General features: G+C 40.9%; 1 protein-coding gene across 1 annotated transcript in view; it reads left to right on the top strand.

The window, feature by feature from the left end:
- Window positions 1-8,792, top strand: part of LOC141161554 (aldehyde oxidase-like) — a 220,963-nt gene extending 212,171 nt beyond the window's left edge. The window contains exons 24-27 of the mRNA XM_073646513.1: window positions 1,513-1,627; window positions 4,954-5,019; window positions 5,516-5,704; window positions 8,068-8,792. Coding sequence (XP_073502614.1) covers window positions 1,513-1,627; window positions 4,954-5,019; window positions 5,516-5,704; window positions 8,068-8,313 — 616 coding nt within the window. The 3' untranslated portion in view covers window positions 8,314-8,792. The remainder of the gene's footprint in view (window positions 1-1,512; window positions 1,628-4,953; window positions 5,020-5,515; window positions 5,705-8,067) is intronic.
- The last annotated feature ends 3,746 nt before the right edge of the window (window positions 8,793-12,538 follow it).

Raw genomic sequence — 12,538 nt, 5'->3', positions numbered from 1 at the left:
TACTCTCAGGCTGAACACAGGGGGGCTCTCATGCTGGACACAGGGAGGCTCTCATGCTGGACACAGGGGGGCTCTCATGCTGGACACAGGTGGGCTCTCTCATGCTGGACACAGAGGGGCTCTCTCATGCTGGACACAGAGGGGCTCTCATGCTGGACACAGGGGGGGCTGTCATGCTGGACACAGGGGGGGCTGTCATGCTGGACACTGGGGAGGCTCTTGGGCTCTCATACTGGACATGAGGGGGCTGTGTGAGGCTCATGCTGGACATGAGGGGGCTGTGTGGGGCTCATGCTGGACACGGGAGGGATGTGTGGGGCTCATGCTGGCCACGGGGGGGCTGTGTGGGGCTCATGCTGGACAAGGGGGGGCTGTGTGGGGCTCATGCTGCACACAGTGGGGCTGTGTGGGGATCATGCTGGACACGGGTTGGCTGTGTGGGGCTCATGCTGAACATGGGTGGGGCTCATGCTGAACATGGGGGGGCTGTGTGGGGCTCATGCTGGCCTTGTGGGGCTGTGTGGGACTCATAATGGACATGGGGGGCTGTGTAGGGCTCATGCTGTATATAGAGAGGCTGTGTGGGGGCTCAAGCTGTATATAGGGGGATGTCAGCACACTTAATTCTGCTCAATATTAAGTTACACAATTCATATTTATGTAATCATTAATAATAATAATTAGAATTAATATGTTAATATTAATATTGAGCAGAATTAATTTCAGCCTATTGGTTCGGCCCTCCCCAACAGTCACAGTCTCTCATGTGGCCCCTCGGGAAAATTAATTGCCCACCCCTGGTCTAATGGGTTATTTGTTAGACCTTTGGGGTCTATTATTGTCTCAAAATCTTTGCTCAACATAGGATCCTTTAATACTCTGGTGGGCCAGCCGAACCTTTGCAGGATATATCATTAGACATCCAAAAAGATCAGGTCATGTAAATCCAGTCAACAGGCTGCAGTGGATCCAAATGCAAGTCTGAATATTATACATACTGTATGTAAAGTCACATCCAAAGGTCACCAGCTGTTGGGAGCAAGTCAAGATTATTATGCCAGGAATTTAGAATGACTAATGTTAACAGAGCCAAAATAGCCAGATCATAAGTGAAACAATATGAACAATGAAAAAATGTGAAAACTATGACCCTGATTCATCAAGATCATGGTTGTTCAGGCTGGTCTTGATAAGGAGGTGTGCTGAAGGCAGATGTGCCTGATTCAATGAGAGGTGCATGCTTCTTAATAAATCTGGCACATCTGAAAACTGGCATGCGCCTCCACAAAAATCTAACTCCAGTCAGTGACTGGAGTAAGATTTCTGGTGTAACGTATGCCATAACTACGTCCCACACCTGTACCTTCCAGCTTTGCCCATTTTGGAGGAGGTAGGTTAAATTGGCATGAAAATGCCAAAAGTCGCTACATTTTTGCACAACTTCGAGTTGCACAAAGGTTTGGAAGTAGCTATTTTTAATGATGTTTTAGTAACTTATGCCTTTTATTATAGGATTCCTGATCCAGACTCTGAATGGGAGCCAAAAAGTGGTGTGAAAACAACCAATTTTATATTTGGAGCAGCATGCACTGAAGTGGAGTTAGACTGTCGAACAGGAGACCACAAGGTACCATACAAAAACACTAATTGACATTAATTTTTAACCTTTTGATAAATATGGCTGAGCTGCAATACGCAGCACATGAACTAGATTGGCACTTTTTCTGGAAGAAAGCATCTTCATTTTTTTAATGTTATTGGGGTCATACTGTTAACCCACCAGTGTTTTTGTATTTTAGGGACATTTAGCAAAGAAACTATATAAAAGAGGGACAACAGTTCTAGGCTTAATTGATTTTAAAGCAATATTAAAGCACCACTCCAACATTTTTTTTCAGCACTGGAGTGGTGCTTCTACTGTAATCCTCCTCTGTCTTCACCTTTTTTCGGGGCTTCTCTGGTCCTATGGTGCCATCTTGTGACCTCAAGTTCTGACTGGCCGGAGGTCAGAAGTTACGTCACAAGTGCTCAAAGCAAGTCTATGAGAGGCAGGAAGAGGCTCTCCTAGACTTGCATTGAGTTGTGACCTCTGGCTCGCTACCTGAAACACTGGAGCGATCCTGCGACAATAGAATGGGAAGACGACCGCAGGTAAGTGTCAGATTCAGTGCAGGGATCTTAGATTAGAAGCACCACTGCAGCAGTAAAATAAAAAAATACTGGAGTTTTTACTTTAAGTTAGCAGCTTACATAAGTGAAGCTTATGGAAAGAGCTTTCCTTCACACATATGAACATACATATCTCTGGAAGTTCTTCGAATTAGACACATTAGATAAATTTGTGGGTTACAGAAGTTTTAAGTTCACATACACTTTAGATAGCTGTTGGCCAAACTATGACTTAGCTATCAGTACACAATGTGGAATATCTGCTGAAAAAAATGAATCAAGTGAAACAGTTTTTTTATATAGAGCCCTCGTGTTAAATACAAAGGAGCAAATGATAAACAATAATTTAAAACAAAAAACAATGGGAGGGAAAAACAGAAAAACCTAAAGTTTGCTGTGTCACTGGTATTGGCACCCTTTACATTCATTTACGATGGAAACACATTTTGACTCGCCTGTGGTAAATCACACAAGAGATTCACCTGTGATTAATTGTCGGTGCCCATGTGACATGAATTAGCCAATGAATGATGACTTCAGTGTTTTAAAAAGCCACATGGTAGGCCCTGTTCCTTTGTCACAATGGTGACGACAAAGCAGCTGTCTGAGGACATCAGAACTGCTATTATTAGCAAACACAAGACTTCCAAAGGGTATAAGGCCATCTCCAAAGACCGTGGCATCCCTGTTTCAACAGTGCGCAATGTTATTAAAAAGTTTGCCAGGCATGGAACAGTCAAGAACCTCCCTGGACGTGAGGGAAAGAGGAAAATTGACAAGAGATGTCTTCGAAGGTTGGTGAGAATGGTGGAAAAAACACCACGTTGAACATTCAAAGACCTGAAGACCAACCTGGAACAGTCTGGGGTCATGGTTTCAACAAATACCATACGCCGCACACTAAGCCAAGCAGAGCTTTATGAGCAAAGGCCAAAGGGAAACCATAGCTGAAGAAAAGACATAAAAAGGAACGATTGATCTTTGCCAAAGAGTACATTGACAAGCCACAATCCTTCAGGGAAAATGTTCTGTGGACAGATGAAACAAAAATAGAGCTCTTTGGCAATGCAAAGCAACAGTTGGTTTACATTATATATTATACAGACGGCACAATGAAGCTTATAAGGAAAAGAACACTAGCAACAGTTAAGCATGCTGGAGGATCCATAATGCTGTGGGGTTGCCTTGCAGCATCCAGTCCTGGAGGACTGGACCATATTACAGGAATCATGAAATCAGAGAATTATCAAGAGATTTTAGAGCGAAATGTCCTACCCAGTGTAAGACAACTTGGTTTGAGTCGAAGATCATGGGTCCTCCAGCAAGACAATGACCCAAAGCACACATCCAAAAGTACACAGGAATGTTTGAAAAAGAAAACAATGGACTGTTTGACCTCTTTGACCCCATTGAAAATCTTTGGGATGAGCTGAAATCTGCCATTGGGAAAAAGAACCCTGCAAACATTCAAGAGCTTGAACAAAACTGCAAAGGAAGAGTGGGAGAAAATTCCAGCTGAGAGGTGCAAGAAGCTCATAGATGGCTACAAGAAACATTTGGAGCCGGTCATTAATGCCAAAGGGTGTGCAACCAAGTATTAATTAGGGGTGCCTTTATTGCTGCACATGCTGTTTATTCTGTTTTTTCTTTGAAATTGCAACATGGTAGTTGAAAAACAATGTTTTATTGTTGTATTACTTTGGACCACTAATTAAAAAATCCTGAGGATATAACTTTGGAACATTTCCATTTTTTTCTGAAGATATTGTACAGTCTATGAAAAAAAGAAGGGGTGCCAATAATTGCGAGCAGTACTGTATCTCTCCCAACCTTTCCATACACAGGAGTGCTTGCTCTGCCGAACACTCCTGTATGTTCTCTATGCTGTGTGTTCTCCATGCTTCCAGACTCTTCTGGTGGGTTATCTCTTAGAGTACAAAAAGATTGTGAGTGCAAAATAGGACATGCTGGATCCTTTTTTCCTCTGACATCATTTGTCAGGGGAGAGTTAGGGACCCCACTACACATTAGACTGTCGGCTGAACCCGTAGATACCTGATGTTAGTCTCAAGTGTATGGGGGTCTTTAATCACTAATCCCATAAGAGACTATTCGATTCAGTATCTTTCTAGCAGAAACGGCTGTCCCAAGTTCTAATAAATACAATTCACATACACATAAACAGAGTTTGGTGTCTCTTTGAACAAGACTTCTCAGCTCCGCAAGGCAACTTTACCATCTACTGTGACTTCTTATCACTGCATTAAAGCAAACATCCAAGTCATTAAAATTTTAGAATTTCCTTAAAGGTTTTTTTTTCCAGCCTAACATCATAGGTGACTTATCCTCATGATAGGCCATCATCAATATCAGATTGGTGGGGTCCGACACCTGGCATCTATAACAATCGGCTGTTTTCAACTCTTGTCCTGAGCCAGCATTTCTCTCTTCATTGTGTAGCGCCTGTTGCCAAGAACTGCAGCTCAGTTACTACCAGTTGAACATGATTTGAGCAACCTTGAAAGATCCATTCACTGCTTGCATCTGTCTGGAGCTAAAAGTAGCTGATCGGTGTGGGTGTTGGACCGCCACCCATCTGATGTTGATGACCTAACCTAAAGCTAAGTCATCAATATCATAAGGCCAGGCAGCAGCTTTAAATAAGGACACCTTTAATATTTTTGTAGAGAAAAATTACAAGCAAAACTATATTGTTCAAAAAGTTTTAAATATTATTTCTTTTTAATTATCATTACTTATACACACTTTTGTATTTTCTCCCAGAATATACGAGCAGATATTATTATTGATGTTGGCTCCAGTTTCAGTCAGACTGTGAACATCGAACAGGTAGGTTAAACTGAATAAATTCAGGTAGTTTATTGATTGACCATATGAAACACAGTCTACACATCACCGCTGCAGAAAATGATTGGCTGCAGCAGTCACATAACCGTCCATATGCAACAGTAAATCCAGAGACTAGCAGGGGACCTGGGAAGCATCTGTATGGTGTGATGAAGGTTCTATCAGGTAAGTATTACTTCTTTTAGTTTTTCACACCATTTGGAAAAAAAGGAGCCAAACAAGTGAATTATATTTATATAAGTGTTATCTGTGTCTTATTTTATGCTGGAGGACCCATCTATTTGTTTATACACTGCAAATAGAAAAGAAAACAGTAAGTAGATAAATCATAGCTGTAGAAAAAGACATGGACCGCACTTCCAAAACTTGAGAAGATAATCCAAAGTGAGATAGTCAGGACTGCTCTGCATTGTTTGCTGCTATAAACCTTTGCATCTCTTCTAAAATCACAAAATATTTTCTCTCTTGAATTTTACAGATTAAAAATGCATTTAATGAAGGGCTTAAACTATACACAAATGATGATGTTAAATATGGTCGTCAACCAACCATGAATGGTGCCCACCCAAACCAAGCGGAATCTCAAACCAACAGAAGAGAGCCTGAACACCTCAATGTAGCTCTGCTCCCAACAACTCCTAATCCATATGTGGGATGTTCTCCTAAGGTGAGCTGAAATAACCTTTAACTATGTAGATCTGGTAACACTTTGTGACAACCCCTTTACCTGTTTAGAGTCCATTCAGTGTCACACAGTTTTCACTGTAACTGGGAAACCACTAAGTAAAAATATTGTAGAAGAACAAGGCAAGGACTAATAGTTACTCATATTTTTTAAGGTACATGCACAAATATTAGCCACTGGCAATGACAAACCTTTTTTCAGGTTGCCTTACCCAGAACCGGTTTTGTAGGTAGTGTGGCCAATAAACTGGATGTGCCAGTATAATTCTTATATGTTCTGGAATGCTGAGAAACCCTGGCAGAATAGACTGTTTTCCACCTTAATCTGCCCCCCACCCTCACCTAATTGTCGTTTCTTTTTTTTACCCTTCCAACTCTCCTTCATTGTACTCTACTTTCATTAACTCAAGTTGTAATGTGAATGTATGAAAACTTTTCACCATATGTTTTTTTGTCTCATATTAGATGTATTTCAGCACTTAAGACCATTGAAATTGCAGCACCCAGAAGTCATGGAATTTTGGAAATCAGAGAATCGATAGATATGTTAATGATATGCAAATGATAAAAAATTGGAATCAAAATTTTCTAAACATCTCAATTTATTCAGTAGTGAGTGTGAACACCATGAGTAAAATACTCTCACTTACACACCTTGGCTGTTATCAATGAGGTTGTTAATAGTTATCTTAAGCCCCCATCACACTAAGCGAGATCGCTGCTGAGTCACAAGTTTTGTAACGCAACAGCGACCTCAGTAGCGATCTCGCTATGTTTGACACTTAGCAGCGACCAGGCCCCAGCAGTGAGATCGCTGGTCGTGTCGGAATGGTCTGGACATTTTTTGATCGTTGAGGTCCCGCTGGGTAGCATGCATCGGTGTGTTTGACACCTTACCAACGACCTCATTGGCGACTCAGACACAGAAACACATAGGCGTGCATCGTTATACAGATCGTTATGGGTCGCCGCATCGTTGCTGCGTCGTTGGGAAGATCTGACTGTTTGACATCTCACCAGCGACCACATAGCGACGCAGCAACGATCCCTGACAGGTCGTATCGTTGTCGGAATCGCTGTAGCGTCGCTTAGTGTGACGGGGCCTTTAGGAACATTCTACCACACTGAGTGCATTTGGCCACATAAATCATCAAGATCAATTGCTGACCAATTATAACCCAGATGTGCTTGTCCTGAGATTCTGCAGGTCACGGTAGCACATTAGGCCACACAGGAGCTCATAGTAGCAAGAGCAATATGTCGTGTTGTAAAATTACTCCTGGGACACCTTGGAGAAATGGCCTTGCCATTTGTTCCATGAACAAATTAATGTAACGCTGAGCTGGAGTGAAGACTAGAGGGGTTTTGCTACTTTACATTATGGCACCCAACACCATAACCAAAATAACCGGTGTGACGTTCCCTCATGAAGGCCTTCTCATGGCATTGCCCATGTGATCTGCAGACCAATCTCTGGATATCATTGCATCCAAGACAAAAGTGGGACCCATCGCTTATGAGGATAGACCTCCATTGCTCCATTCCAGCTCTTGGTCTCCATCTGGAGACCATGTCGGTTGTAAACACTGTAAAGGAGCCTTCATAATGGAATGTCACACTGATCCTACTATTTCCAGGATGAAAGTGTGGGGTGGCATTAAATATGGTAGCTGGACCCCTCTAGTCTTCATTCCAGGTACACTTACAGCTCAGCGGTACATTGGTTTAGTCTTTGGAAACAGTGATACGGCTATTTCCCCAAAATGTCCTAGAAGCCTCTTGTCACCACAACAACACAGTGGAATTAGCTTCCTAGGACGTGCCAATGCCTGGCCGCATGTTGGTCGTACTACTGTGAACAGCCTGCGTGGCCTAAACGTGCTGCCATGGCCTGCAGCACCTCCAGACTGGTCTCCCATTGAGCACATCTGGAACGTCAATAATCAGGGATTTCAAAGGGAGCTCTGCCAGATGTGAATCTTGTTGATTTCCGTGTCCAAGTGCTTTCAGCGTGGTAGAACATTCCTCAATGCCTTGGCATTGATCTCATGCCACGGCGTGTAGGTGCGGGGATATCGGCATGTGGCGCTCATACTGTATGCTAAATAAATCGAGATGTTTTGAAATTTTTATTAATTTGTTTATTATTTGCATATCATTAACATGTCTATCGATTCTGTGATTTTTATAATTCCACGACTTTTCCTTCTTGGTGTTGCAATTTCAATGCTGAGGAGTGTATTTACTGCATTTCTTTAAAAAAACAAACATTTTTTTTATGAAAAAATGTGTGTGCCATATGGTAATTTTATAGTACTTAACTTATTTTAATGTATTTTTTTTTAGGCTGTGGAAGAAATGTCAGCTTTTTTGGCGTCATCTGTGTTCTTTGCCATAAAGGATGCGGTTTTGGCCGCCCGAAAACACATAGGTTTACCCGGAACTATCCTACTTCCTATTCCAGCCAGGCCACAATATGTTCAAATAGCTTGTGGCAACCACCTATTAGACACAAAACAGGCTTTAGATAAACAAGAACTGACTTTGGATGTCCACGTAGCTGAAAATATCAATAGTAACGGGATTGATTAAGAGAACCTACAAAAAGGCCTATTTATGAAGCTTAAGGACTAGGCTCCTGAGGACTATATGCAGTCACTGCAATGGGTGGTGGATTCATGGACTTACCTTCTGTAGAAGAGGTGAAGGATAACAAAGCAAAGAAAATGAAATGAAACATACAAGTAGGTTTTGTAATTCTTGAATCGGTTACTTTGGATAATTTACCAAGATGCCCCTTCAAGGCAAGACATAAGACTTAATATACCACCATCATATGTGAAATATCTGTCAGACTCCGATTCTGTTTTGCATAAAGGGTCTTGTTAACATTTTTGATAAATTGTATTTATCTAACCAATACATTCTAAAACGATAAAAATTAGGAATTATATGTAATTGTTGTTAATAAAATATTACATGTTATTAAATGCTATTATTACCATTTGCAGTCTTCTCCAGATCTACATTACTGTCAGAGGTCCTGGTCGCTAATAAATGTTGGTAAAACATTTTTTTGTAGTCATGTCATAACGATGAACTATATGGGACGCTGTTACACTGTAAATGTTTTAAGGTATTTCATACAATAAAGCTATGGAAGAGATAGCACTAGTTTTCATAGCATAGAAATGCCAAATTTAATAACTTTGGAGAAGCACTGGTTTTCCTTAAATAGATCAATTGAGTATGGAGTCTTAATTCACAATGCTTCATGGGAGAATCTATGCAAATTATCTCTCTTGTAGATGGGAAGAAACAATCTAGCAAATACCATATAGGAGAGATAGCTTATTAAAGGGAATCTGTCAGCAGGTTTTTGCCTTTTAATCTGAGAGCAGCATTATGTAGGGACAGAGAGCCTGATTCCAGGGATGTGTCACTTACTAGACTGTGTGCTGTAGTTTCAATACAATCAGTGTTTTATCAGCAGGAGATTAACATTATTAGAGGACTAGGTGTCACATGCAAGGCAGTCTAGCTAATCTGTGGAACCCTGCCCCCACCAATGATTGACAGCTTGCTAACAATGCACAGTGTGCCAATTAGGGGTCTGGGTGGGGTTATACACAGCTCAGCATTCTGAGCACTGCTACATCTACAACAGAGAAAACAGGGATTCTAACAAAATTACACCAAGCAGCCCAGTAAGTGATACTTCACTGGAATTAGGGTGTCAGCCCGTACATCATGCTGCGCTCAGATTCTAGAGCAAAAGCCTGTTGACAGATTCCCTTAAGGAGGTCCACCCCCCGTGATAAATTTGGCAGAACTTGACCATTCAAATAAATAGGTCCGTAAAAAGAAATGGACAGCATAAAGGTGGCATCCATGTTTTTCACTGGTTGCTAGAAGAAGCTTGGCAAACCTCCATCAATTTTTATTTGTTTTTTTTTTGCATGCGATAACTCATGGATGCTAAAAATGCACACACAGACCAAAAATGAAAAATTACAGTTTTTAGTGGATTGCACTGTAAAAACTAGAAGGACAAAAAGCACAATAGAGTTTCATCCAGAATAATAATAGATAATAATAGATGAGAATTTGCTCACCTGGTAGGGGTTGTGTGACCACAACCACAGATGTCACTTAAAATCCAACTGCCACAGATCCAGATGAGGAGACATGATAGCTGAAGGAATAAAAGGGGTTAATAATGCGCTGCCAAATGGACATGTGAAGACAGAACACTTGATTAATAGGTAAGTAGCTTATTGCCAACGCATTTTGAAGTTACACCCAAACTTCTTCCTCAGGACAAACTACAGATAACAAGTGGAGGACACATGAACGTTTAAATAGACAAAATATTTGAAATTGGGTGCGAAATATCGGATCCCTATAGTGTCATATGACACATTCATTTTCAGATACTAATAAAGTTTGTTATAGGAAAAAAAGGTTAATCATACCTGTCTCTGATCATTGGTTACTCAGAACTAATAAACCATCAAAGGATTGACCATGTGTAGATGTTTGTGTGAAAATTATCAATGTATATACCGTAAGGAAATAAAAAAAATATATATAAAGAAATGTAAAAACATATAAAAAAAGGGGGGAATAGAACTCATGTGTGCTTGTCAATCTTATAATCATTATGTGGGAGTATGAGACTGGAGAGCCAACAAGAAGGACATTGTAAGGACTCAATCTTAAGTATACACGGGGAATCTGATAGATGAAGACATAATGACAAGTGAAAAATATAATGATGCATAAAAAAACGTGTGCTGATTATTACTACGAACCAGAACATAAAAGGGTTCGCACTGGACATGTAGTGTTCGGTGCTAAACGCCGAACACTGACTTCTCCTGGAAGTCCGTTGCAATGTTCAAAGTTACAGGGGAAGTCCGGACTTGCAGAGAGAAAGAGAGAGAGAGAATTTTCCAGCTCGAGTCCCTATTGTTTTCAATGGGATTTGGGTTCTGGTTCAAGCTCGTTCTGGTACCCGAACCGACTTTGGATTAAAGTTCAGGTCTGGTACCAGAACCTGAAGATCCATGAGTCCGCTCATCCCTAATAATTACATATAATGAATGTTAAGTAGAGGAGTGTGAAGGAAGGAAAGGGTTAAAAGAATCAGAACAAACAAAAGTCTGTAAATTACATGCAATTAAAATTTATAAAGGAAGAAACAAAAAGCGAAGTGGAAGAACAAAAGAGAACAAAGATTAACAACTTCATGGGAGTTAATAAAAAATATCAGACACCACGTTCAGGCCGTGTGCTTGAAGCATGTTTAATTTATAGATCCAGAAGACTTCTTTTCGATTTAATTGTTTATTTCAATTGGGAATGTTTATCAGTACATGCTCAATGGGAGTGATGCACAATCCTCTGTACTCCTTGTTGTTTATAATAGCACAATCTCTAGATTGTCCATGATGGAGAGGTTGTGTCGTCCTCCCTATGTACTGTTTGTTACGTGGCCATTCGATGAGATAAATGACAAAGTTATTGTCATATGATATTTTATAGGATATACTTCGCCAGAAACGCTGGAGTAAATGTTTTTTTTGTCAGTGACAAATAGAGAAACAGCAAAGACAGTTTGTAGCAACACATTTAAAAACCCTGTGAGAGCTAAGCTGGAATTGTTTTTGGAGTGGGTATTATTTGTATTTCATTTTGACCTACTCGGTGCTAGTATATTATTAATGGTAGGTGACATCACCCTGGATTTCTGGGGAGGAATTGACCAAGTATGGGATCATCAAGAACAATGTGCCAATGTTTTTGTAAAATGTCACATTTTTTTTGTTTGTAGAGCAGTAAGTGATGATGAAATTGGATTCAAAGCATTTGTATCAAGGATTTTTTGGGGGGTTTGTTCTTTTGAGTATTTACGTTTGATAAATCTGTTCCTCAGGATCTCTGCTTGTGTTTCAAATTCCTTATTAAGGGAATAATTTATCTTGATATGTTTATATTGATTTTGAGGTATATTTATTAACCATTTGGGATAATGGTCACTTGGATACGTTCAGAGAAGCCAAGTTGGGACCCTCCAGTCACCTGGCCCCATGGAGACGTTCGGAGAAGCCAGGTTGGGACCCTCCGGTCACCTGGTCAAGTACATCAGTGGACTGTCAGCTTCCTAAACTTGTTATTACCTCCTCTCTTTGGGTGCCCACCAAAAGCAGGGTGCCACTGGTGGGGGTAATCAGCCATAGAAGCACCGAAGTCGCAGCGATTCTAATCCCGGCGAGCCAGCAAAAGGGTGAGACTCTGTAATTTGCACCATCTTGGGTATTTGCTGGGACTATTCTACAGGTGTTTCTCACAAAATTAGAATATCATTAGTGATGGGCGAGCACTAAAATGCTCAGGTGCTCGATGCTCGGGTCGAGCAAATTGTAATACTCGGGTGCTCGACCCGAGCAACGAGCCCAATGTAAGTCTATGGGAAACTCAAGCATTTTTCAGGCGGCTCCCCCCGGCGGTCTGCAGAAGGCCTAAAAATTGCCCAAATCGATGGAAACAGTGCTCAAATGGCATGGGAACAGCATGGGGAAGACCCCTGGAAGCATTTCTGACTCCCAGGTCACTACTGTGAACAACGTTGTCAGAGTATTACACCACTTTTACGGACTCACAATAAAACATATAAAAACGAAACCAAAATGGATTTTCCTGGGAAATATGTTAAGGAACATCCTTTCCAGGGTAATGACTTGTATATAAGGCAAAATAAATAACCAAAACCAAAAATACTCCTCCACACCTTGGGCTATGTTCACACTTAGCG

The sequence above is a fragment of the Phyllobates terribilis genome, unplaced genomic scaffold, assembly GCF_046119375.1.
Source record: "Phyllobates terribilis strain yellow unplaced genomic scaffold, ASM4611937v1 Scaffold_9__5_contigs__length_417890890, whole genome shotgun sequence".
NCBI lineage: Eukaryota > Metazoa > Chordata > Amphibia > Anura > Dendrobatidae > Phyllobates > Phyllobates terribilis.
Note: the sequence above shows the minus strand (reverse complement) of the source record. Positions and strands in the feature narration are given on the sequence as shown.